The 27,758-nt window shown below is 36.7% G+C and overlaps 4 protein-coding genes across 4 annotated transcripts; all 4 read left to right on the top strand.

Moving 5' to 3' along the window:
• Positions 1 to 3,490: 3,490 nt before the first annotated feature.
• On the top strand, positions 3,491 to 7,432 carry LOC111465983 (calcium-dependent protein kinase 32-like). Its single transcript, XM_023110504.1, has 8 exons — positions 3,491 to 4,353; positions 5,109 to 5,232; positions 5,344 to 5,487; positions 5,571 to 5,723; positions 5,813 to 5,928; positions 6,440 to 6,607; positions 6,687 to 6,920; positions 7,073 to 7,432. The coding sequence occupies exons 1-8, from the start codon at positions 3,832 to 3,834 to the stop codon at positions 7,217 to 7,219; spliced, it is 1,608 nt and encodes a 535-aa protein (XP_022966272.1). The 5' UTR covers positions 3,491 to 3,831; the 3' UTR covers positions 7,220 to 7,432.
• A 5,282-nt stretch (positions 7,433 to 12,714) lies between these two features.
• LOC111465939 (probable galactinol--sucrose galactosyltransferase 2) lies at positions 12,715 to 18,450 on the top strand. Its single transcript, XM_023110418.1, has 13 exons — positions 12,715 to 12,951; positions 14,349 to 14,559; positions 14,807 to 15,051; positions 15,343 to 15,433; positions 15,516 to 15,564; positions 15,650 to 15,741; positions 15,834 to 15,944; positions 16,244 to 16,366; positions 16,468 to 17,020; positions 17,112 to 17,179; positions 17,266 to 17,400; positions 17,492 to 17,798; positions 17,877 to 18,450. Exons 2-13 carry the CDS (start codon positions 14,369 to 14,371, stop codon positions 18,231 to 18,233), a joined length of 2,322 nt encoding a protein of 773 aa, XP_022966186.1. The 5' UTR covers positions 12,715 to 12,951; positions 14,349 to 14,368; the 3' UTR covers positions 18,234 to 18,450.
• A 947-nt stretch (positions 18,451 to 19,397) lies between these two features.
• Positions 19,398 to 24,769, top strand: LOC111465912 (cellulose synthase A catalytic subunit 3 [UDP-forming]-like). Its single transcript, XM_023110379.1, has 14 exons — positions 19,398 to 19,743; positions 19,834 to 20,029; positions 20,128 to 20,294; positions 20,391 to 20,460; positions 20,546 to 20,747; positions 21,160 to 21,426; positions 21,517 to 21,862; positions 21,945 to 22,082; positions 22,191 to 22,316; positions 22,399 to 22,611; positions 22,700 to 22,964; positions 23,050 to 23,252; positions 23,334 to 23,684; positions 23,798 to 24,769. Exons 1-14 carry the CDS (start codon positions 19,720 to 19,722, stop codon positions 24,380 to 24,382), a joined length of 3,153 nt encoding a protein of 1,050 aa, XP_022966147.1. The 5' UTR covers positions 19,398 to 19,719; the 3' UTR covers positions 24,383 to 24,769.
• Positions 24,770 to 25,976: 1,207 nt separating this feature from the next.
• Positions 25,977 to 27,540, top strand: LOC111466080 (40S ribosomal protein S2-4-like). The gene is made up of 2 exons (XM_023110657.1): positions 25,977 to 26,698; positions 27,169 to 27,540. Exons 1-2 carry the CDS (start codon positions 26,042 to 26,044, stop codon positions 27,328 to 27,330), a joined length of 819 nt encoding a protein of 272 aa, XP_022966425.1. The 5' UTR covers positions 25,977 to 26,041; the 3' UTR covers positions 27,331 to 27,540.
• The last annotated feature ends 218 nt before the right edge of the window (positions 27,541 to 27,758 follow it).

Below are 27,758 nucleotides of genomic sequence, written 5' to 3'. Positions count from 1 at the left end.
ATTCTGGTCAAATTGACTCACGGAAAAAATGTCTAACTCTTAAACGGAATTGAGATTTATATAAACAATTTTTAAATTTATAAATCTATCGAACAAAAATATAAAAATTCAAGGACTAAACCGTAATATAACTTAACAAGATAAGAAGCGAGAAATTTCTTCAGAAATTTGTGAACATACGTAATTGAATTTATAAAAATTTTAATGCGTCACATTTGTCAACACCATATTTATGTACGATGGGATTGAAATATAAATTATGCAATGTTTTTGTCGAAAGTAAATTAAATTCTTTAACTTTATCGACTTATTAATGGCTACTTCAACCGTTTAGTCTACACATAACTCAATTATTCAAAGTAAAGTATGAAAAAGAAGTGATACTCAAATTCGCTATTAAACAATTAATAACATAACTACGATAGTTATAGTGAGATCTCACGTCAATTGGAGAGGAGAACAAAGAATTTCTTATAAGAATGTGGAAATCTCTCCCTGTTAAACATGTTTTAAAGTTGTGAGGCTAACGGTGATACGTAACAGGTAAAAGTGAACAATATTTGCTAGCGGTGGACTTAGGTTGTTACAAAATGGTATCAGAGTCAGATATTGAGCGATGTGCCAACGAGAAAGTTAGGCCTTCAAGGGGGTGGATAAAATCTAACATCGGTTGGAGAAGGGAGAAAAGTATGTCTTATAAGTGTGTAGAAACCTCTCCCTACCAGAAGCGTTTTGAAGCTGTGAAACTGATGACGAGACATAACGGGCCCGACGCATTTTAAATATCGTTAAGCTTTAATTAACTTAAATTTAAAACTAAATTGGAGGGTATGGAGACAATTGTGGAGAGTGAAGAAAAGGAAGAACTTTCAATAACGACTCATCATCTAATTCTTATCCTTTTTCGTGTAAGATTTTGAATTGATTGATGATATAGTATAGTATCAGAATTAGGAGTGTTCAAAAAATCCGATGATACAAAAAAACTCAATCAATCCAACCTGATCTATACCGTTTGAATTGAGTTATGAACTTATTTAATCGATTTTCATAGATTAGGTTGAACTTATCATGAATTTATTGTTAATTTTAAATATACATATTTGTTTACGATGTAATTATATATTTTTATTTATTTAATTTAATAATTCTTTTAATTATTTGTTGTCAGATAACTTTTCAAAATATATATTGAAATTGAATGACAAATTTTAGTTAAACGTTTGAAAAGAACTAATATTTTATTTTTACTAAAATAAAAAATTTGAATAACCTTATGTCTCGAAAGGGGGTGCATTGTGAGATCTCACCGCAGTTAAGGAAGAAAATGAAACATTCTTCATAAGGGTATGGAAACCTCTCCTTAGCAGATGCGTTTTACAAACCCTGAGGAGAAGCCCAAAAGAAAAGGTTGAGGACGTTATCTGGTAGCAGTAAACTTGGTTAGTTACAAATAGTATTAGAGCTAGACATTGAGCGACGTGTCAGCAAGAAGGCTGATCCTCGAAGGAGGCAACTTGCCAACAAAGATGATGGACCCAAAGGAGATGGATCGGAGAAATTGGAGAAATGAAAATGACAAAATTACCCTCAAGAGATTCTTGGACCTTTTCTTGTAAGACAAACAAGAAAACATACACAATTGCTAGATCCTCTGCATGTTTGGGCAATACAGGACAAATTTTATTTATTATTATTATTTAAAAATTTTAACATTAAGACCTTCTAGAAGGTCAAACTTAACGTCTAAACCAACCAAATCACCCACGTAATACATTCAGCAGCCGGCTTTACGGCTTTACGGCTTCCCGCCATCCCAAGACGACTTGTCGACATTATCGTTGACCAAAACAAAGTCCGCTCTTCTTGTACCGAATATCTTCTATTTATTTATATTTTCGTCCACCATTTTTTTAAATTAATTTTCTAAAAATACTTTTAGGTAATAATAAAATTATTATTTTGGTTTATTTATTTGTCTTTTTATATATATATATATATATATTTTTTAAATTAATGGACAATTTTCCTTTTTTAATATAAATTCTATTAAAAACCTATAAAACATTCTAATAAATCTATTTTAGAAATATATATATATATATATATATATATATAATATAATGTTTGATGTTATTTATAAAAATTTTAATTTAATAATTTTCAACTCTTAAAAAACATATATACATTTATTCATTTACTCACTAAATAAGTAAATAAATATATTTATATATAAAAATCGGGTAATGATGAAATTAGGCAAAGCTAGAGAATATAATCCCGTTTCCACTCTCAGTTAACTATTATTATTATAAAAATTAATTATATTATATTTATAAGTATAAGTATAAACTATTTATAAGTATAAGTATAAACATAAACGTGTCTAAATTTGACATAATTTATATACGTAAAACACTTGTATCAGTCATTTGATTTTTTATTTAAAAATTACAATTTTCTTGTACACGGTTAATGATTTGCCAGAAACTTATAAACTATATTAAACTAAGTTCAACTCAACTAATTAAAACGTCCTCGTTGAGATATACCACTGCTAATAAACATCAAAATCAGCGATATTCACTAAGTCAAGAGAAGCTCTTCGAGTAAACGCTTCAATGTCCATTGACTAAAATTACGATTCCAAATTGCATAAACAATTGATCTTACACGTAAAGACTTCAAAAGTGTTTTTCCAAGCTAATATGAAATAGATTTGTCGAAGTATTAATATTATATCTTCGACCAAATGCTTAAACTTTCGCTAAATACATAATTATAGACAATTTTAAATGGACTATAAAGAGAGCATGAAAATTGTGACCAAAATGATGTGGGTTTTGATTATGATGGATAATTAAAGCATATTTGACTTGTATTATTTTGTCTTCTAAGTGAAGCACTCGAGCTCACTGCTACTAGATATTGTCTGTTTTAATTCACTACGTATTATCGTTAATCTCACGATTTTAAAACACAAGTAAAACGCATCTACTAGGGAGAGATTTTCATACTCTTATAAGAAATGTTTGGTTTACCTCTTCAATCAATGTGGGATCTCACAATCCATCCCTTTAGAGGCCTAACATGACTCACCAGATGTTTGTTCTTCTCTCCAATCGATGTGAGAGGTTTCCACAGTTATAAGAAATATTTTGTTCCCTCTCCAACCCGACGTGGGATCTCACAAAAACAAAAGAAAAAACTTACGTACACTCAAAATACATAAAATTTCTCAAATAACTATACTTGTTGATATCGATATTCCCGATCTTGAATATTAAACGAACAACATTAAAAAGTATTAGGTGTGGTAGGGGGAAAGGTCTATGCAATGATGGTACACTTTTGGTTTAACATTCTAACAACTTTTCTACGCTAATATTTTAATTTCTTTTAAATAAAAGTGTAATTTTGGTGATGTTTATAAATTTTTTAGGATATTTGAATGGTTAGGGAGAAGGAATAGGCGAGTTTTGTTTCAAAGGAAATAAATGATTGAAACCAATTCAATCCATTGCTGTGGCTTTGATTACAAGCGCCAGGTTTGTGTTCCCTTTCTCGTGTGTTTATTTCACGCCTGCCCTTATAAACTGCCTTCCTTCCTCTTCTTCCATTTGATCTCCTCAAAAAGCTAAAACAGAGAATCCTCTTCTCCTCCTCCTTCTTCTTCTTCTTCTTTTTCCCCCCATACCCATCTCGATTCAACCATTTCCCCTCAATTTCCGCTTTAATTCGACTCCTGATCTTCATTTCCCCAATACCCATTTCGTATTTTCCTCCAATTTGTTCATAAACTTCGCCAAATTTCAAGATCGTCGTTGATTCATGGGGAACTGTTGCGCTGCACCACCTCGGGACACTGAGGATCATCTCAAAGGGAAGAAGAAGAAGAAGCCGAATCCCTTATCAATTGATTATGGCGTTAACCACTTCGCCTGCGGCAACGGCGGCACCCATAAGCTCACCGTCTTGACCAACCCCACCGGTCGTGAAATTGGGCTTCAATACGAACTGGGTCGGGAGCTTGGCCGAGGGGAGTTTGGGATTACGCACCTATGCACCGATAAGGTCACCGGAGAGAACTTTGCTTGTAAATCGATTTCGAAGAAGAAGCTTAGAACCGCTGTGGATGTTGAAGATGTTCGGCGGGAGGTTCAGATTATGAGGCATTTTCCGAAGCATCAAAATATTGTGAGCTTGAAGGATACGTATGAAGATGGTAACGCTGTTCATTTGGTTATGGAGCTTTGTGAGGGCGGTGAGTTGTTTGATCGGATTGTGGCTCGAGGGCACTACACAGAACGCGCTGCTGCTGTTGTTACAAAAACCATTGTTGAAGTTGTTCAGGTAATGAATTAAACAAATGGTTTTGATTCTTTTGGAAATTTTGAGTCATTCTGGTTGTGATAGAGATTTTGTTTCTTTGTATGTTCTTTGTTTTTGAAGAGTGTTTTGATCTGCAAAATATGATTTAAGGATCAGAATTTGATTATCTTTAAATTAGGAACGTGAGAAGGAAAGAGCGGTGATATTGTCCGCTTTGGCCCGTTACGTATTGCAGTCAGCCTTACGGGTTTAAAACGCGTCTACTATGGAGAGGGTCCATCCCTACTCCGACCAGTATCTCGCACCGTCCCATAACTTAACTTTGATACCATTTGTAACAGCCCAAGCCCACCGCTAATAGATATTGTCCTATTTGGGCTTTCCCTTTCGGGTTTTTCCGGAAGGTTTTTAAAACACATCTACTATGGAGAAAGTTTAGCCCTACTCCGACCAGTGTCTCGCACCGTTTGGTAACCTGGCTCTGATACCATTTGTAACCGCCCAAGCCCACTGCAGATATGTTCTCTTTGGACTTTTCCTTTCGGGTTTCCCCTAGCTCGACTCCGATTAGTGTCTCACACCGTTCGATAACTTGGCTTTGATACTATTTGTAACAACCAAAGCCCACCGCTCGCAGATATTGTCTTTTTTGAGCTTTCCCTTTCAGGATTCCACTTAATGTTTTTAAACCGTGTTTGCTAGGGAGAGGTTTCCACATCCTTATATGGAATGGTCGGTTGGTTGGTGTGTTATTTGCTACTTTTCTTGTGGTTCAGATGTGTCACAAGCAGGGTGTTATGCATCGAGACTTGAAACCCGAGAACTTTTTGTTCGGAAACAAGAAGGAAAACGCACCGTTAAAGGCAATTGATTTTGGATTGTCAGTGTTCTTTAAACCTGGTATGCTTTCCAATGGCCCCTTTGCATGTTTTGGTGTATTTTGCTCTTCATTTGTAGCGTATGTTTTCTCTTGATCGTGAACGTGATCGTGATCGTGACCGACTCTTTCAGGTGAAAAATTCAATGAGATTGTTGGAAGTCCGTATTACATGGCTCCCGAGGTTCTAAAACGAAACTATGGCCCCGAAGTAGATGTCTGGAGTGCTGGTGTTGTACTATACATTTTGCTTTGTGGTGTGCCACCATTTTGGGCTGGTAAGTATTGATCTAACATATACAAATGTTTTGTTGTATATGTTCTGCTTAAGCTCATTAAACTCTTGGTCGTCTCGATGTAGAAACCGAACAAGGAGTTGCGCAAGCAATTATACGATCAGTTCTCGATTTCAGGAGAGACCCTTGGCCTAAAGTTTCGGATAATGCGAAAGACCTTGTGAGAAAGATGCTTGATCCTGACCCGAAACGGCGACTAACTGCTCAAGAAGTGCTCGGTATCGACTTAGCCTTAAAAGAAATTCAGTTTCTCTCAAAATAAAGCTGCATTAGGTTGACTGTTGTGTTTGTTGTTTGTAAAATGTAGATCATCCATGGTTACAGAATGTGAAGAAAGCTCCGAATGTCTCCTTAGGAGAAACGGTGAAGGCAAGACTTAAGCAGTTCTCTGTGATGAACAAGCTGAAGAAAAGAGCTCTAAGGGTAAATTTGTTTTATGTTCAAATAATTTACGATGACAACACGTGAGATCCCACATCGATTGGGAGGGAGACAATATCTGCTCTAGGTGGGTTTGAGCGGTTACAAATGGTATCAGAGCCAGACTCTGAGCGGTGTGCCAGCAAAGACGCTAGACCCTCAAGGGGGTTGGAGAGGAGAACGAAGCATTCCTTACAAGGGTGTGAAAACCTCTCCCTAACGGACGCGTTTTAAAACCTTGAAGGGAAGCCCAGAAGGGACAATATCTGCTAGTGGTGTGTTTGGGCGAGCGGTGTGCCAACGAGGACACTGGGCCCCAAGAGGGGTTGGAGAGAGGAACAAAGCATTTCTTATAAGGGTGTGGAAACCTTCTCCTAACGGACGTGTTTTAAAACATTGAGGGGAAGTTCGGAAGGGAAAACCCCAAGAGGACAATATCTGCTAGCGGTGATCAACATCGTAATTATCGTTTGTTGCGAATATTAAGACGTATTCTTTGGGTTACATTCAACAGGTAATTGCTGAGCACTTGTCGGTCGAGGAAGTTGCTGGTATAAAGGAGGGGTTCGATAAGATGGATACTAGCAATAAAGGAAAAATTAACATAGACGAGTTACGAGTAGGTTTACATAAATTAGGCCATCAGGTCGCGGATACGGATCTTCAGATTCTGATGGAAGCTGTAAGTTCATACTGAAACTCTTTCTTTTGTTCATCTCTATCTGAATACATGGAAGTAATATAAGATTACATTTTTCCAGGGTGATATAAACAAGGATGGATATCTAGATTGTGGAGAATTTGTAGCCATTTCCGTTCACCTTAAGAAAATGGGCGATGACGAAGTGCATCTAAAGAAAGCATTCGATTTCTTTGATCTAAACCGAAGTGGTTTCATAGAAATCGAGGAACTTCGAGTGACCTTAGCTGATGAGATCGAAGGAAATTGTGAAGAAGTCATTCATGCCATTATTAACGATGTTGATACAGATAAGGTCAGTAACATCTCCTCATTAAATATTGGCTTTTCAAACAACAAGGAAAACGTTAGGAATTCTAGTTTGATCTTTCATATGGTTAGATTTCGTCATTTGTTAACACTTGAACGTGACCGAAACAATCAACAATAAATGTTATGATCGTGCAGGACGAGCGAATAAGCTATGATGAGTTTGCATTGATGATGAAGGCGGGTACGGATTGGAGGAAAGCATCGAGACAGTACTCTCGAGAGCGGTTCAATAACTTGAGTGTGAACTTGATGAAGGATGGGTCATTGCAAGTAGAACAATGATGAATCTTTGGTTTACTCCCATCATTCTTTGTTTCTTTCAATTTTTTCTTTTTCCATCCTTTTCTTTTTCTTCTATTGGGAGATTAGGATAAGTGAGGGTGGAAGGTGTGGATAGGACTTACAATTCTCATTGTAAATATGTGAAATTTATTTATAGCATCCCACGATACGGGATACGGGATACGGTCACGGTTACGTTCCGTACTTCTCGCTTCTAAGAATGAAAACTATTCATTCATACAAACGAACACGAGTCTTTTCAACATGTTTTGTCTTCACTCATATGCATCTTAAGAAAATTTCTAGCACCAACTAGTAACAGGGTTCAATTATCTTACTTGTACGTTTTTTATTCGTTCATGAGTCGTATGTCGTTAAATTGTTCGTGGGTCTTATTTCATACTTGGATGTCTCATTTCTGGCTGGGTTTTGGTGCCATAATTTCAAAGTTCCTCCTTTTTCACCCTATTAGGGTACTCATGGGTTCGTTCTACTCTTCAAAACTAATCATCTAGTGAAGTAAACTAATCATGGAAGTCTATTTTTAACCAACCTTCTTCGACCATCTTCTTCGATTGATTGTCATTATCCATTGTCGTCCATCGATTTGTCCTCACTGTATTGTCTTTAATCTTCATTGTACCGTTGATCCTCTTTATCGTACTGCTCTCATCTTTTCCAACTGACGCCTCGTTCATTGCATCGCATTCATTTAAAACATATAATTTTAAACCAATTTTTTTTTTATAACAGACAAAGAACATGATGTCAATAATTCATGTTGGATGCTTTGGAAAATAGACCCTCCAAGTTGGTTGGAAAAATTGAGAGGAGGGAATTATTGGAGGCTAATTTTGTAATTCCAATGAACCCTAATAATGATGGGAGACCCAACAAAAATAACTTATTATTATTATTATTATTATCTTTTAATTTTATTTTGGTGGATTCTTTAGAGCAAAATTTAATTTATATATCTAAAATTTAAAATCAATTTAAAATTACCTAAATAAAAAAAATTATATTAGAAAATATAATATAATGAAATGTCGAAGATACTCAATCGTTCATGTTCATGAAAAATCGGTATAGTTTACTTATTTACGTCAACTTTTATATATATATATATATATATATATGTTTTGTTGACATTTTGTGTGCTTTTCAGGAATATTTGTCAACTTTGTATATGAAATAGATTGATGAAAGGAAACCAAATTTATGGTGAGATGCTTTATTTCGTACCAAAATTAAAGGTTAAACAATATGTCTGTAACGTAACAAAGATGTCTTTTTATTGGTATGTTATGATACTAAGTTTAAGGAAATCTCGATATACCTTTCTATCGTGTTTGATCGTTTAAGGTATAAAATTTAAGATGTGTCTGTAATGCCTCATGTTTAAGATTTGAAATTTGGATATGACACCAAACGGTTCTGGTATTACCCTATATTCTCTACGATATGACTTTATTACCTACTTGATTTGAACTGCTTCTAAGAGTGAAAACTATCCTCTCACATGCTTAATTTTAAGATTTTTATGATTAAGTCATCGAAAATAAGATGCATCTTATTGGTATAAGTATTTACTATCAATTCTTTTGTAACGACCCATGCCCAGGATTCGGAATCTGGATTCGACACCTAATGGGCTCGGCATTCCCATGTAACATGGTAATGTTACCTACTACTCGCTTCTTTAAAAGTGAAGGTGCACTTTGTTAATATAGTTATTGACTTTCGATTCTTTTATGTCTTTCTTCACTATTCTATCCTCGTCATCTCTCTTTCTCATTACAAAAATTAATAAAATTTACTCACAAAAACTTCATCAATTCAGATTCAAATGGTTCAATCCAAATCATTTACGTCATGTTGGGTTAGATTTTTTTTTCGATTTTTGTTGAGTTGAATTTTTGAAAAACAGAAAATTTGGGTTAGTTCGCAAGTTGACATTATTTTGATCAGATCAACTCTACCGACTAAAAGATAGGGTCACAGTCAATCTTGTCTTACTCCTAAGATTATTATGAAAATTAAGAATATTTAAAGTGTGTAACTGATGTTAATGATGCGTTGTGACTTGTGAGTATTTAATATTTAAAATTTATGAAATTTGACAGATTAATGTAACATGGACGGTAGATAAATATGACTTTTTTAATAATTAAAAAAAAATACTCGACAACCCAACATAATCCAAAAATTGGATTAAGTTTGGTTGAGTTGTAAAATCTATTCGGGTTGTTCGGATCACCTGTCTAACCAACCCGAAATTTTGAGTTGGTCCAAAATATTTTTGGGATCCAAGCTCGTGTAAACTCCTATTATTTATTATCATTATTTAGCTATATATTAATTAATTGTTAATAAGTAATTTAAAACTATTTGACTTTGAAATCGAGAAGGCTGATTTGGACTACAATTTTCATTACTTCCACTAATTTTCTAAAAGATTTTGAGATAAGTTTGAAAACGTTAAATCTTGCAAAAGTGGCAGATTCCACGTGGCTAAACATTAACATGCCACGTGGAATACTTTTTTATATCGCCAACTGGCAAATGATGCACAATCCAATGGCCACTTGAGTGAAAACACTATGATTTTATTGTGTGTCAGAGCTGACAAGGAAAGTGATGACGTGGTATATATTTATCTTTCTCTCTCTGCCACGTGGCTTCAACTTGACGGCCCTAAATAATTAAATAAAAATAAACCATTTTGCCTTTTGCTTGAATGGGAAGGGATCCTCTGTGGCCTACCCTACACTGAACCCTCATGTGGTTTGTTTTTCTTTTTTTTCTTTTTTTGTGAAGTTAATTCCAAAATTAGATTATATTTGTTAGTGGGAATTTGGAAATTAAAACTTTATGTTTGGTTATTTATTTATTTATTTATTATTATTATTATTATTATGTTATTGATTTAATACTATTTTACAAAATTAATCTTCGATAATGGTTTTTTATTTTTTATAAATACCACATAAATCCTTGCCAAATTTAAAAAGTAAAAAAATAAAATAATTTATATTTTTAATTTGAAAATATCCATCTCGAAAAATTAAATTGGATTTTTTAGTCGATCCTATGCTTAGTAAATAAGGATATGATTAAACGACAAAGATTTTAGTTTAATAAATAACATCATAGTACACAACAGCCGTAGAATATTAATTAAATACGATAATATAATATTATATTAAATTATATGATTTAATTAGTATTAAATAATTAAATAATTGTTCTACCACCGCCTAAGAAATATCTTGCCAGCTCTTCGAGTTTTGTGCCACGTTTTGTTTCTTTCCCCTCTTCTAAAAATTAACCCTTTTTTTCTTAATTGATGAACTTGATAGGTCAACCTCTCCTTGGAACTTGGTTCTCGATACGTGTAAAATACAAACGATGACTAATTTTAATGGCACGAACCCGTTTTACGTAATCGTTATCTACATCAATCGAGAGTAGTACTTCTTGTTTCCGCTTTTCTGTTTATTGTTTTGAAGCTATTAGTTTCGTTGTTCGGGAGTGTTATGCACAACAAAACTTACTACTATACAAAAGTTCTTTGAAAACTTATTGGTTCAACTTTCTCGCTTATTGTTTCGAACACTTTTATGGAATCAAATCTAAAATCATTAACTTCATAGATCGGGAGTGTTAGACGAACACGAGTCTCCACAATGGTATGATATTGTCCACTTTGAGCATAAGCTCTCATGGCTTTGCTTTGGGCTTCCCAAAAAGTCTCACACCAATGAAGTTAGTATTCCTCACTTATAAACTCATGATCATTTCTTAAATTAGCCGATGTGGGACTTTCATCAGCCAACAGGGAGAATTCCTTGCAGACATACTATGTTTTGAACGGATGCGTTTGAACCTTTTTATGAAATCAAATCTAAAATTAGTCACGTTCCACATGATTACTTAGAATTTGATTTAAAGTTCAAATTATAAGATTTTATTCTTAATTTAATCGAATTTAACGATACTTTTCAAACAGAAAAAGAAATTACGGCGTTGGAAGTTCGAGGTTTCAAAAAACAACCCCCAACTTCGTGCAGAGCGTTGGATATTTATTATCAATATATTATTATTATTATTAAAAATACTTTTAGATAATATTCTTAAACCTTAATATATATATATATAATTAATTGATTTTGGATGATTTTTTTAATATTTTATTTGAAAAATACTGTATGTTTTAAAAAAATTTCAAAAATACCTTTTAATTTTTTAAAACAATTTTAAAATATTTTGGTCATTAATACTATATTTTAAAAATATTAATTATCTTTGAAAATAACATTAAAAAGTTTTGAAAATAATTTATCAGGAATTTTTTTAATTTTAGAATTAATTCCATTTAAAAGATTCAGTGCAATGGTCAATTAATGAAAAGTTATTGATACTTGATTAATATTAATTAAAATTTATAATAAAATACATTAGGTTAGATTATTATTAAAAAAAAAAAAAAAGAAGGCTAAAGTAGCCAAACACATGAATGTATGAGTTGTAATAATAACTTTTAAGATCCATAGAATATTATTTAAATATTGAAGTGGGGATTTAAATAACTAAACTATAGTTAGTTAGGAGCATACCGAGGTTAGAAGTTGGGTTAAGTGATTGGATTATTATTTTTTAATTATTTTAAAAGAATTACTTATCTACCCTACATATTCATAAAATTCAAATATCAAACATTTATAAAGTCGCAATACATCATTAATATTAGTTACAAACGTTTAATATTCTTAATTTTTTTTTTAAATATAGTAAGGTTGAGTTAGGTTAGGGTACACGGTAACCTTGTTTTTGGGTTACCCGACTAAAAAATGTCGCTGAATTTTAAATTTCAAAAAATTCAAGTAAATTCAAACCAAAATAATAATCCGCATCTCATACCCTCCCTTTAATTATCTTATAAAATGTGATTTAACGTCTCAAATGACATTATTATTATTAGCACATTTTGTTATTAGGGTGTTTTGTTCTTCTCCAACCTAACTCGGGTTAAGTTGGCCTGTGAACTTCATTGAGTCTCTCGGTCACCAATTTAACCAAAATATTTACTCAAACTCAGCTTAACTCATGGATATCTTTGAAATCTAGATATTGTCCTCTTTAGACTTTTCATTTCGGACTTTCACTTCATGTTTTAAAAACGTGTCTCCCTTATAAACGGTGTTTCATTCTCTCCTCCAACTAACGTAAGATATCACACATTTCGAAGTGAATTGTTGAAAATGTGGAATGACTCTATTCGTGCGAATCTAATACTGGACCTATAAGACGAAGTAGCTCGAGATTGAGAGCACTGTGGAGCCTAGGAAGAAAATGGAAGGGCATCTAACGATCAGAAGTGGTTTAAGGCCCCCAACTAATAAAGGAAACACAAATTTCCACGTGTCGTGATCTGGTGCGATCTGGCAGAGGAACTTGCTCGACCTCTCACCCTATAAATACCGACTTCTTCTTCTTCTCCAACTCACTCGATCGTGTTTTCTGTGTGGGAACAACTTTATTTACCAGAGCGCGTTACGTGCTTCTTGTTCGTTCATTTTGGTTTTTTTTTTTTTTTTTTTTTTCCCACTATCCATTGTTTCTTCTTCCTCTCTTACAAGCATTCCTTTCAGAGGAACGCTCTTTTCTTGTTCTTGTTCTTGTTCTGTTTCCGGCGAGGAGACTTGACGCAGCTTCCTAAGGGCTAATCGGTGAGTTATTGAGTTCTCCTGCTGGAGGTTTTGGTTGTGCTTTTTTGTTTTTTTCCCCTCTTTTTCGCGTTTGTGCGTCTGTGGCGTTGATTGGGGACAATACTCGGAACTTAGTTGGCGGTTTTGTGAAGAATTTCGTAGTTTACACTCTATTGAGGTTTTGAGGGATTTGATAATTTCTGGACGTGATTTTGTTGGAGATTTTGTTTCTGTGAAGTGACGGTTCTGTTCTGAGTTCATGTACATCCGAATCGATCTTCAGGCGGCCGGAGTTATGAGTTTGAACTCTACGCGATGATTCTGTTATTGGATCTTGTCTCAGATCTTACCTCTCTTTTTGACTCTTGAGCGTTTTTCCCTAATTCCTTGCGGTCGCGACGAGTTTTGGACTTTAATCTGATTATTCATGGACTGAACTGAACAAGTTAGAATTGAACAGGAACGAATTTGAGGTTTTAATGGCGGTGATATAATTTCAAATCTAGCATAAAACTAATCAAAAGAGCAACTCAATTATAATTTGGTCTGAAATCGATGAGTTGGAGAGATTCAATCTCCTATGAGGTTCAATCTTCTTTGATTCTCTTTCGCGTCACTTTCTGTCAAAGGTGAGTTTTATTGTTTTTCTCCACAATCAATTGCTTGTTTGAACGAATATCTCGTTTTTTCTTTTTTGTTTTTCTTTTCTTCCCGCCCGGGGAACTTGAGAAAGCAAGCCTTTAGTCGGTTTCCCTTTACACGGCGGTGAAGCGACAACATGAAAACCGTGTCTTATTTTTCGTCTTATTTTCTTCCTTCTTTTTTTTGACCTTTTTCTCTCATGGATTCCTTTCATTTATATTCTTTTTGCCTCCTCAGACCATCTTATTTCAAATATAATATACAATATTCTTCAATCTTTCAACTAATTAAGAGTCATTTATTCTCCGCCGTTGAGATAACCAAGTGGAAAGATGCTAAATTAGACCCTAAACCCTTCGGTCAGTCTTGAGCTGAATCCGATGTCTTTAGTTCCTGCAATCTGTAGTCTTCTTAATTTCCCTCGCCTCCGGCTAGCTCCGGGTCTCGGAGATGCTAAGGGCTGCTTCGTTATTGCAATTGAGGTGGATTTCTGCTCCCCCATGGGAGTCTTATGCTTCTCTTCGTCCGACAATCATAGGATTTCACCGTAATCGTAGAAACTTAGGTTTTCTTCTAAATTTCAAACCCTTAGATTGGTGTTAGCGATGTCCAAGGAAGAGTGCATCGTGTCCTTCTCTTCCGAGTTTGTTTCTCATAGTTCTTAATTTATTTTGGGTATTTTTGTGTTTCTAGGTCGCTGATTTCAACTTGGTTCTATTTTATTTTTATGATTTCTGATTGGCTGGTGATGGTTTTTCTATTGTAATCTCGTGCAGAATCTGATCGGTACTCAACAATGACGATCACCCCGAAGATTTCCGTTAACGATGGCAACTTGGTGGTTCACGGAAAGACCATACTGACTGGAGTGCCTGACAACATTGTGCTGACCCCAGGATCAGGCCCTGGACTTGTTGCTGGTGCATTCATTGGTGCCACTGCCTCACACAGTAAAAGTCTGCACGTTTTCCCCATCGGTGTCTTAGAGTAAGTACACAAACCCCATAATGGTTCTTCCAAGTTTACAGATGAACTTAAACCAAACAATCAATGGCTATAATTTCAGTTTACTGTACTATATAGAAGCTAGTGAATGTTTAGTGATTGAATTCTCTTTGATTCCTTAGCTGGGTAGATTTTAGCTAATATGATTTGAGTAGTGTATTTGGAAGAACAAGAAAATAGTAATGGTACGAAATATGAATCGTTCTGATTTATTTCAACCTCATAACAGGGGTCAGCGCTTCCTGTGTTGTTTCCGTTTCAAGTTATGGTGGATGACTCAGAGAATGGGAACGTCTGGGAAAGACATCCCTTTTGAGACCCAGTTCCTGCTCATGGAGAGCAAGGGTGCTGATGGGGAGGATCCTGATAATTCTTCGATCATCTACACTGTCTTCCTTCCTCTCCTTGAAGGCCAGTTCCGTGCTGCGCTGCAGGGCAATGACAAGAACGAGATGGAGATTTGCCTCGAGAGTGGTGAGTAGATCATGATCACCAGACAATTAATCTGCTGTAGGAGACACACACACCCTGCTGTCCTATTTATTTAGTTCCATCCTGGTGGTCGGTAGTGAAGAAGATATAACATTCTGTTGGGTGGAGCTGTGATTAATGAGAGCCAACCTTGCTGGAGAAATCATTTAATTATCATCACTGAATGAATCGAATTAATGGAGTTTTATAGCTCTTGGAGGAGAATATAGGAAGGATCAAGTTCCAAAGAAACGAAACGACTTGTTTTTGTTGGTGTTTGAATTGGTTTTGCAGGAGATAATACTGTTGAGACCAACCAAGGACTCTCTCTGGTCTATATGCATGCTGGGACAAATCCCTTTGAAGTTATCAATCAAGCAGTGAAGTAAGTTCCAAATGAAGTTTCACGTTTTTCTGCCTTTTTTTCATATACATATAATGCTAACTAAACTTCATAATGATGACAGGGCTGTTGAAAATCATATGCAAACATTTCTACACAGAGAGAAGAAGAAGGTTGAGAAATCGTTTTGGGATATATAATTTTAACTAAGCTTCCCTGTTTTAAGAGTCTCAACTGTGTTGTATTGTCTTTTCGCAGTTACCTTCCTTCCTCGACTGGTTTGGTTGGTGTACTTGGGATGCCTTTTACACCGATGTCACTGCTGAGGGTGTTGACGAGGGTCTCAGAAGGTAATAGAAATTGTTGTTGAGAAGTGGAAATCTGGTTGTTGCGTCTTGTAATGTTTCGTAAAATTAAATTGTTAAATTGTGGTGTGTTGCAGCCTATCAGGTGGAGGGGCACCTCCAAAATTTTTAATCATAGATGATGGTTGGCAACAGATAGAGAGCAAACCAAAGGATGCTACTGATTGTGTTGTACAAGAAGGAGCACAGTAAGATATTGCTATCGCCTTAATCACTCTCTGTCTCTCGAAAGCTGCTTATTGCTATCACCTTAGCAGCTTTCGAGCTTATTATTTGGAACCCGTTTTATGGAATCAAAACTAAAACCGCTAGGTCAATCGATTGATAGTGTCCATCACAGAAATACTACAATTTGAATGCAGGATGAGAACTGTTTATTATACAGAAGTTATTTTGAAAGCTTCTTGCTTTAATCATCTCAATAGCTTTCGATCTGCTTACTTAAGAACTAAAGTTCAAATCGTTCGATCTTATTCTTAATTTATAGGTTTGCGAGTAGGCTGTCTGGAATAAAAGAGAACCAAAAGTTTCAGAAAAATGGGAAAAACAATGTACAGGTCCCTGGCCTGAAGGTGGTTGTTGATGATGCCAAGCAACAACACAATGTGAAGTAAGTGTTCGATGCTGTGATATCTCATTTTTTTCCCATGCCATAGCTTTTTACGTTGCGCCATGAACATTAGTTTCTGATTCATTTCATCTCTAATGCAGATTTGTGTATGCTTGGCATGCTTTAGCTGGTTATTGGGGTGGAGTGAAACCAGCAGGTCCAGGCATGGAGCACTATGAGTCTGCTTTGGCATACCCGGTCCAGTCACCGGGTATGTTGGGCAACCAACCAGACATAGTTGTAGACAGTCTGGCTGTTCACGGCATTGGCCTTGTGCATCCAAAAAAAGTCTTTAATTTCTATAATGAGCTTCATTCCTACTTGGCTTCATGTGGAGTGGATGGTGTAAAGGTTGATGTGCAGAACATTATCGAGACCCTCGGTGCTGGTTATGGTGGCAGGGTTCAACTCACTCGTAGCTACCATCAGGCCCTCGAAGCTTCTATTGCTCGAAACTTTACCGACAATGGATGTATTTCCTGTATGTGCCATAACACTGATGGTCTTTACAGTGCCAAACAGACTGCGGTCGTGAGAGCTTCTGATGACTATTACCCTCACGATCCTGCCTCCCACACCATTCATATTTCCTCTGTGGCTTACAATTCTCTTTTCCTTGGAGAATTCATGCAGCCTGACTGGGATATGTTCCATGTAAGAAACGTTCTGCACCTGTATCAGTCATCACGACGCCTTTAACCTGTAATAGTTACACTGATGGGTACATCTTTGCTTTGTTTTTCAGAGTTTACATCCCACAGCTGAGTATCACGGAGCTGCTCGTGCGATTGGTGGAGGTGCAATCTATGTCAGGTAACTTATGTCCATGGCATGTTTGTTCGCTTTGAATTTCAAGTATTATAGTAAGAGATGGTCTAATCTTGTGCAACTTATCACAGTGACAAGCCAGGCAACCACAACTTTGAGCTGTTGAGGAAGCTAGTTCTTCCCGACGGATCAGTTCTTCGTGCCCAGTTACCTGGACGACCAACAAGTGATTCTCTGTTCAACGATCCAGCTCGAGATGGAACCAGGTTTGCTGCCTTTTCACTTTCTTCCTACTGTCTATCAACCTCTCATTAGAGACAACTATTGATAATCAGTCGTGTTACCTCCCTTTTGCAGTCTGCTCAAAGTTTGGAATATGAACAAGTGCTCTGGTGTTGTTGGAGTATTCAATTGCCAAGGAGCTGGCTGGTGCAGGATCACAAAGAAGACTCGCATTCACGACGAGTCTCCTGGTACCCTCACCGCCTCTGTCCGTGCAGCCGATGTCGATGCTATTTCGCAAATTGCTGGTGCCGATTGGAAGGGAGATACTATTGTTTACGCCTATCGATCAGGGGAGGTAATTCGATTGCCAAAAGGCGCCTCGGTTCCAGTTACACTCAAAGTATTGGAATATGATCTTTTCCATATTTCCCCTCTAAAGGTGTGTAACTCTTTTCCCCTCTGCTTCTTTCTTTATCAACTCATTTTGTGATTCATCAAAGTGTTGTTGATTTTTCAGGACATCACCTCGAACATCTCTTTCGCGCCAATTGGGCTGCTCGACATGTTCAATACTGGTGGTGCTATTGAGCAAGTTGATGTCCAATTGGTCGAAGCAACGCCCGAGTTCAACAGTGAAGTTGCCTCCGAGCTGACAGGTTCTCTCCCCAACGATCGACGCCCGACAGCTACAATTACTCTAAAAGCCCGAGGATGTGGAAGGTTCGGCATTTACTCATCTCAACGAGCTTTGAAATGTAGTGTAGACAAAGCCAATAGTGACTTTGCCTACGATGAGGCAACAGGGTTAGTCACATTTGCGCTCCCTATCCCGACAGTAGAAATGTATAGATGGAGCATTGAAATTCAGGTTTAAGCATGAACGTTGTATGCTGAATTTGCATAGATTACATGTTGGCATATCATTTAATGGCATAGAGAGAGAGAGAGACAGAGCGAGGAGGACATTGGGATGAGTGTATGTCAATGAAGTGATATATTATCATCATGCATTATATATGATGTTGTAATGATTGAAGGGTGTAATATGTGTCGAGTGTATTTTCATTATTGTAATAATAGTAATTATAATATATTATTGAGCAATTACCAATAACTAAATTATAATATATATATATATATATATATATATATATATATATAATTCTCTTCTCTAAAAATTATATATATATATATATATATATATATATATATATATAATTCAATAATAATTGAGCAATTACCAATAACTAAATTAATTTTAAATTTGATATATAATATATATTTGTAATAGCTATTTCCAACTCATGACCGACACTAACCGACAAATATCAAATTATTCACATGCTATTTTGTCTTTTTTTTTAATATTTTTTTAAGATTTCCCTTTCTTTTTCCAAATTTCTCTCTCCAGTTGGTGACCAAAACCATCCATCCATCTCCACATCCCCCAACTCACAAAGTGGTTACCACGCGCGCCGCCTCACGGTTGCAATGCCAGTGGCATTTACGTAATTTTGTGAAAAAGGACGATCGGGCGTTCAGAAACGCGAGTACTAAATTTCATCTTCGCAAGCGCGCTGTTGATTTTTGTTGTTCGTGTCGTGTCGGTCACAGCTCTTTATAGGTTCTTGTCCATTTTTCTGAACTCTGCTACAAAGCAACCATTCATGCTCTTCCACGTCATCGTTTACATTGTCAAAAAAAAATTACATGCCACGTGGCAGCACCGTTAAAAAAATCTTTGGAACCCATTAGAAATATTTGATGGATTAATTGGTGACCCATATAACCCGAACCTGTTTCACAATCTTAAATATATAATTAAGAAAGACTAAATAAAATTTTAAAAATATTTTAAAATTTGAGTAAAAAAAATATTATATATATTTTAAAAATATCTATTAAAAAATCCAAATATCCTTAAAAAAAAAAAATAATAATAATTTAGTAAAATTTATCCAAAAAATAAAAAATAATAATTAATTTTGAAGTTCATCTTGGAGCAAAGTGTGTAAAAGTGTAAAATTTGCTTCAATCAAAATCAGAGATTCAGAAGAAGAGAAAATTTCAGTGGAAAAAAGTAAATGAAGGAAAGAAAAATTCACCAAGAAGACGAAGCATGGATTGGATCCCTGTTGTCGGTGGCTTTTCCTGAAATCTCTGCCCCTTAAATTCCCTTCCATCTTCTTCTTCCATCGCTTTCTTCTTCACACATCTCACCATTTTCGACCAATCCCCATTTCACTTTGCTCTCTCACAACTCAAGATCTCTAGTTTCCATGAAGTGAACCAGAGTTGTTCCTTTCACTTCTGCTTGTTTCACTTAAAATCGAGCAGGATCTTCGAGTGGACCAGCTTCCATGGAGGTCGACGCTAATTCAGGGGTAATTACATTGTTTTCTCCTCTTGTAGATTTGTTAAATCCGTTCTGTTTCCAGCGGTGTTTGTGATTTGGTTTTTGTTTCGATCTTTAGAAATCGTCGAAACAGATTGGGAGTGGTCAGGTTTGTCAGATCTGCAGCGATTCCGTCGGCACCACGGCCGATGGCGAGCCGTTTGTTGCGTGTGATGTTTGTGCATTTCCGGTTTGCCGTCCTTGTTACGAGTACGAGAGGAAAGATGGGAATCAGTCTTGCCCTCAGTGCAAAACCAAATACAAGTGGCATAAAGGTTTTGATTCGATTCTATGAACTATTTTAGTTAGATTTGTGCAGTTCTTGAACAATATACATCGATGTTTATGAGATCGGTTTAATCTTGGCGTTTAGGAAGTCCTCCGGTTAATGGAGAAGCAGTGGAAGATGGGGATGGTAATGGAGTGACGGGGGCTCAAGAAAGGCACCATAAGTTACCTGAGCGCACTCTTAGCTGGGATACCAACTATGATAAGGAGGGATCCTTTAATCATATTCCTTTGCTTACCACTGGACGATCTGTAAGTGGATCTAGAAGCTTTCTTTGTTTGATTCAATTTTGTTTGTTTTTGATGAACTTGGAGCTGAATTGGGCGGTTTCAATGGTGTTTAATAAGGTTTCTGGAGAACTATCAGCTGCATCTCCCGAGCGGCTCTCCATGGCGTCTCCTGAAAGTGGGAGCAGGGGTAAGTTCATACATTCAGTGTCTCGTGTGATAGAATTAAGGGGTTAAGCGATTTTATGTTGAGATGTTTTTATGATATTTGGCAGCTAACTATAGAATCATGGATCAATCGAGAGATTCGGGATCGGCTAGGTTTGGCAATGTGGCTTGGAAAGAGAGAATTGATAGTTGGAAGGTGAAGCAGGACAAAAGTGTGCCGCCAATGAGTGTTAGTCATGCACCTTCTGAAGGTCGGGGTGGTGCAGATTTCGATGCCAGCACCGATGTCATGATCGATGATTCTTTACTGTAAGTGCTTCACTTAGTCTCTTGTGTTGAATATATTTTAGCCATTTCTTAACTTATCTACTGTCAATTAAACTTTGTAGAACAAAATGATTTGTGAACTAAACCAGAAAAACCATGTTTTAAACTGTCATATTGCTTTCATGAAAGTTCCTGATTACGTTCTATGTATCTCAAAGTTTCAACATAGCGAATGGACGTTCTGAGTTCAACTAAGGTAGCAGTAATCTCTGTTAATTTGAGTGATTTTCTAAATGAACAGAAGACATGACTTTTGCTACTTGTCGAAATTTTACATTACACAAAGTGAAAATTTCTTGCCTCTAGCTGAAGTCATTGGAGTTCACCTAATCAACCTTTACATGATACTGTCATTGTTCTTTCTAATCGCTTTTCTCATTTGTTGGCATTGCAGAAACGATGAAGCCCGTCAACCTCTTTCGAGGAAGGTTTCTATTCCGTCCTCTAGGATTAACCCTTATAGGATGGTCATAGTTCTGCGACTTGTTATTCTTTGCATCTTCTTGCACTACCGGATTACAAATCCAGTTCCAAATGCCTTTGCTCTGTGGTTAATATCAGTGATTTGTGAAATATGGTTTGCTGTATCTTGGATTTTGGATCAATTCCCCAAATGGCTTCCAGTCAATCGCGAGACATATCTTGATAGACTTGCTCTACGGTAGCGTTTTAACTTTCATTATGAGCAATTTTCATCTTAGAAGTTTGTCTTACTGTAAAATTTTTAATTTCGAATATCTACTATTTGCAGATATGATCGTGAAGGAGAGCCATCTCAGTTGGCTGCTGTTGACATATTTGTCAGTACTGTCGACCCTCTGAAAGAGCCTCCCCTTGTCACAGCTAATACGGTCCTATCAATTCTCGCTGTGGACTATCCAGTTGATAAAGTTTCTTGCTATGTATCAGATGATGGAGCTGCTATGTTAACATTTGAAGCATTGTCTGAAACGTCAGAATTTGCAAGAAAATGGGTTCCTTTCTGCAAGAAATACAGCATTGAGCCACGAGCACCAGAGTGGTATTTTGCTCAGAAGATCGATTACTTAAAGGACAAGGTTCACCCATCGTTTGTGAAGGAGCGGCGAGCAATGAAGGTGATAGCTCCGCATTATTACTCGTCGTTTTCTTTATAATTCCTTTATCATCTCCATATTTGACTGTGCTTTTGTATTCCAGAGAGAATATGAGGAGTTTAAAATTCGTGTCAATGGACTTGTTGCTAAGGCACAGAAAGTTCCTGATGAAGGATGGGTCATGCAAGATGGTACACCATGGCCTGGAAACAACACTAGAGATCATCCAGGAATGATTCAGGTCTGTACATCAGGATTTTGAAATAAAACTGCTTGTCTCAATGCTCGTTGTTCTTCACTGTCATGCTCGATTTTGTTGCCTCATTTTGCTTTCTTTATAAATTTGCAGGTTTTCTTAGGGCACAGTGGAGGACTTGATACTGAGGGTAATGAGCTTCCTCGTTTAGTTTATGTTTCTCGTGAGAAGCGTCCTGGTTTCCAACATCACAAAAAGGCTGGTGCTATGAATGCACTTGTGAGTAGATGGTCTTAGAAAATTTCTCAAGTTCTTTAGAATTTTTTTATATTTCTTTGAATGATCGAACGCCTCTATGCAGGTTCGTGTTTCTGCTGTTCTTACCAATGGACCTTTCTTGTTAAATCTTGATTGTGATCACTACATAAACAACAGTAAAGCGTTACGGGAAGCTATGTGCTTTATGATGGATCCTAATCTTGGAAAATCAGTGTGTTACGTTCAGTTTCCTCAGAGGTTTGATGGGATTGATAGAAACGATCGATACGCCAATCGTAACACTGTTTTCTTTGATGTAAGTTCAGTGGCATTGTAAGCTTTCATTTCCTTGTGTCCTTTCTGGCCTCCTCTTTTTAATTTTCCGAAAATTATATGGTTTATAGATCAATCTTCGAGGCTTGGATGGCATCCAAGGTCCGGTTTATGTGGGAACGGGATGTGTCTTCAATCGAACTGCATTGTACGGCTATGAACCCCCCCTCAAGCCTAAGCATAAAAAACCCGGGGTCTTCTCCAGTTGCTTTGGGAAATCAAAAAAGAAAAGTTCTAAATCTAAAAGGAAGGATTCTGATAAAAAGCAATCAAATAAAAACGTCGATCCCACTGTGCCGATATTCAACCTCGAGGATATCGAGGAAGGTGTTGAAGGTAAAGTTTTCATCTATATGTTCGTTTATATGCTTTAGCAGTATCTTGAAATGGGGTGTTAATTTTCATACGTCATTCGATGCAGGTGCTGGATTTGACGATGAGAAGTCGCTACTAATGTCACAAATGAGCCTGGAGAAGAGGTTTGGTCAATCAGCTGTATTTGTTGCTTCCACACTGATGGAGAATGGTGGCGTGCCGCAGTCTGCCACCCCGGAATCTCTTCTTAAGGAAGCAATTCACGTCATCAGTTGCGGATACGAGGATAAAACAGACTGGGGAAGTGAAGTATGAATCTATCTCTCTCTAAGGCAACTTAAGCATAAGAATTTTCAGTTACTAAGAGATGTTTATCATTTCATGATGCAGATTGGATGGATCTATGGTTCTGTCACAGAAGATATTTTGACAGGGTTCAAAATGCACGCCCGTGGTTGGAGATCGATCTATTGCATACCTGACCGTCCTGCATTTAAAGGTTCTGCGCCTATTAATCTTTCCGATCGTCTAAACCAAGTGCTTCGATGGGCGCTAGGTTCAGTCGAAATTCTTTTCAGTCGGCATTGCCCGATGTGGTACGGTTATAGTGGACGCCTGAAATGGCTCGAGAGATTTGCTTATGTTAACACCACCATTTACCCAATTACATCCATTCCTCTCCTTGCCTATTGTACCTTGCCTGCAATATGTCTGCTCACCGGAAAGTTCATTATTCCTCAGGTAAAAATGATTACATTTAGCTTAAGAACATCATGCTACAAACATATTATCCTCTTGATTTCTTTCGCTCGGGTATCACTGAATCATATATTGTTCGTGTTGTTTCATTACAGATTAGTAATCTTGCCAGTATTTGGTTCATTTCTCTCTTTCTTTCCATCTTTGCCACTGGTATTCTGGAAATGAGATGGAGTGGTGTCGGAATCGATGAATGGTGGAGAAACGAGCAGTTTTGGGTTATCGGAGGTGTGTCGGCCCATCTGTTTGCTGTGTTCCAAGGTCTACTTAAAGTTCTTGCTGGAATTGATACGAACTTCACGGTTACTTCGAAAGCATCCGACGAAGATGGAGATTTTGCTGAGCTCTACATGTTCAAGTGGACCACTCTTCTCATTCCCCCCACTACTCTCCTCATTATCAACATAGTTGGAGTTGTTGCTGGAATTTCTTACGCCATTAACAGTGGCTATCAATCTTGGGGTCCCCTTTTCGGCAAGCTGTTCTTCGCTTTCTGGGTGATTATCCATCTGTATCCCTTCCTCAAGGGTCTGATGGGTCGCCAGAACCGAACTCCGACGATCGTGGTTGTATGGTCCATCCTCCTTGCCTCAATCTTCTCCCTTTTATGGGTTCGGATTGATCCCTTCACAACCCGAGTAACTGGCCCCGACGTCGAACAGTGTGGAATCAACTGCTAAAGGGTAAAGGGAATACATTTATACATATGAATGAAGATAGAACAACAGTACTCTCAAACGAAAATTGATCCAGATCATGCGGCTTCTCTTCTGTTTTCATCCCCTGAACTGGAATCTCAAAGCTCATAAAGGTACAAATCTAGCTTATCTATCCACAACAGAATTTAAATTAATTTATTTGGTGCTGTGTTTCTGAGTTTGAAGTTATGGAAGAGATTCATTGCAGAAGTTGATGATGATCTTCAAATTTTTCCCCCCCTCCCACTCAGTGTTCCTTCTTGTATGTACAAATAAAAACTGATGACACATGATGCTTATTATTTTTTCTTCTCATGTATTGAGTATAAACTATGATGTTGGTTCTTTATTTAAGGCTTCTTCACTTCATATCCATTTTTGCAATCTTGATTTCGAAAGAAATGTTAAAGAAAGTGTAAGAAAAAGCTCGAAAGTTCAAGTCGAGAGAGTTTGAATTTGGTTGCTTAATCACTTAGGTCGGGTAAGACAATCACATACAACTTATATTATGAATGTGGGATCTAAAGTCATAACTATTCTTGAGATCTACTTCATATTTGTTAAGGTTTGAAATACTTCTCTACACACGATTCAGGCACATGCACATGGACCCACTAAACAAGCTTGTTAACGTACCTCCTTGGTGCAGGTATGCATCCATACAATACATAACTAGAAAAATAAACCATGATCACATAAACATACAACATGTTTGAGGTCCTACATCTTAAATCGATCTTGAATCATCGATTTAGTGTGTACATCATAAATATTTTCATGGCTTTACCCTTTTACAAGACTTAGAGTTTATAATCATGGTTTTTTCCCAATGCTTTATAAACATCTCCTAGTCCAGGGTGTCTTGTATAACATGTATAAAGAAGTTAACTTACCTAAAATCTTGATCCGACTTTTATCTACTTCCATGAGTTAACCAAAACTTAACTCAAACTTAACGGAGTTTAATTCCACCTACGATATGGGAAGTATACGAGAAATCAATCTTAGAATTCATCTATAGAGTAACAACTATCTAATCATCCTAAAACCAGCAATACGTAGTGAAAAAACGTTACTGAACGTGGTTTGTTATGGTTGCATGAATTCCTTAGTGTTTTAAGATATATCGAGTAAATTGAAAATGATTAAGTTAAGCATATGTTACCAATGAACCAGCCCAATTAATTTCAATGCATGGTCATTTTAATGTTACCCTAAAGTGGAATCCTCTATTTAATTCTATTTTTGGGTAATTTCCAAGTTTTAAATTTAATTAATATACTTTCAAGTTTAATATAAAATTAGGATATATCTTTTGACTTAAAATTTGGTATTCCATAAAAATTTTAAAATATCTAATAATTTTCTTAATTTTTATAGGTAAAATATTTTTTTTTTAAAGAAAAACACACAATTTAGTTGGGCCTAATCAACTGGATCGGATTCTCAAGCTGGGCCTGAGATAGATTTGGTCCAGTTCATTCTAAACCTGTATCCAAACACCCCCAAATGCAGACCCATCAAAACCCTAGCTCCCAATAACTCCATATATAAATTCCTTCTTTAGGGTTGTTTCTCCCACTCTCTTTCAAGCTTCAATCTTTCGTTAGTTCTCTCGAGCCGCATTTTTGAATCTTAATCATGGCTGAAAGAGGAGGAGGAGACCGCGGTGGCTTCGGCAGAGGTTTTGGCGGCAGAGGTCGTGGTGGCGACCGTGGCCGTGGCCGTCGTCGTGCTGGCCGCCGTGACGAAGAGGAGAAGTGGGTTCCAGTCACCAAGCTAGGGCGGCTCGTCAAGGAAGGTAAGATTCAGTCACTTGAACAGATTTACCTCCACTCTCTCCCAATCAAGGAGCACCAAATCGTAGATACTCTCATCGGACCTAGCCTCAAGGATGAGGTTATGAAGATCATGCCGGTGCAAAAACAGACCCGGGCCGGACAGAGGACCCGTTTTAAGGCCTTTGTTGTCGTCGGTGACGGCAATGGCCATGTTGGATTGGGAGTTAAGTGCAGCAAGGAGGTTGCTACTGCTATTCGTGGTTCGATTATTTTGGCCAAGTTGTCAGTGATCCCTGTGAGGAGGGGTTACTGGGGTAACAAGATCGGTAAGCCTCATACTGTGCCTTGCAAGGTTACTGGAAAGTGTGGCTCTGTTACAGTACGTATGGTTCCTGCTCCTCGTGGTGCTGGTATCGTCGCGGCTAGGGTTCCCAAGAAGGTGCTTCAATTCGCTGGAATTGATGATGTTTTCACTTCTTCCAGGGGATCAACTAAGACACTTGGAAACTTTGTGAAGGTATGTTATATTATGATGCAGTGTCTATATCATCCGTTCTGTTATATCTATATGGCTGGAATTTAAGGTGTCCATTATAATAGCTTGTATGTCTTGATTCTGCTGCTTCGTGAAATTATGTATATATTAAGTAGTTTATTCTGGTTGATTATATTAGTGATCTGGATTGTTCTTCTATCGTTTGCATAACATTTATGATAATCAAGTGGAATTAACTATGTTTTGGTTTTAAATATGGCACTTCTATGATCATGCTAAAAAATTTCAAATATTTCTTGTGATTAGATTACTTTGATTGAATTTCTCGTGAAATTGTTCATATATACTGTGCGTGAAGATGGAAGATTTCTGTTCTAAACTGGGTTTTAGTTACTTGAACAAATGCTTTATTAGTATGGCCAGTTTCTGATTTTTGTTGTAAGTTTTTGAGTTGATTTCTTGTGTCTATACTAATGCTTTCATTTTGGCAGGCTACCTTTGATTGCCTATTGAAAACCTATGGTTTCCTGACACCCGAGTTCTGGAAGGAGACTCGCTTCACAAAATCTCCATTCCAAGAGCACACGGATCTGTTGGCTAAACCTACTGTGAAGGCATTGTTGTTGGATGATGCCGAGAGGGTTAACCCTTAAGAAGGGGCGATAGATTTGGTATGGTTTCGAGAAAAGAAGAATGTTTTTGTTAGGAACTCTTATAGTATATGCTTTTCAGTTGAGTTCATTTACTTTCAAGGATAGTGTGTTATTTATTTCTTTATGCTACTTGACTTTGTTTTTGTTTTTGTTTCTGAATCCTATGGCATAAAGCTTGATTTTGATGAATGCACTAATTTTTCTTACAAGCACATAACACCAAAATGAGTTTTTTTTATTTTTTTTTTTATTTTTTATATATTCTATTCATATATGCTCCAAGCAAGCCAATATGAAGTGGTGAAATAATCGTATCATCAGTTGGAATTAATGTGTTATGGTATGCTGATTTGATCTGTATCACTAAATGGAATTTGGGACTGAAATTTGCATGAAAACAATGAACTTGAAGTGTACGAAGTAACCCA

Source organism: Cucurbita maxima, unplaced genomic scaffold (genome assembly GCF_002738345.1).
Source record: "Cucurbita maxima cultivar Rimu unplaced genomic scaffold, Cmax_1.0 Cma_Scf00030, whole genome shotgun sequence".
NCBI classification, from domain to species: Eukaryota; Viridiplantae; Streptophyta; class Magnoliopsida; order Cucurbitales; family Cucurbitaceae; genus Cucurbita; species Cucurbita maxima.
The sequence above is the reverse complement of the archived record's forward strand: the minus strand, read 5'-3'. Positions and strand labels throughout refer to the sequence as shown.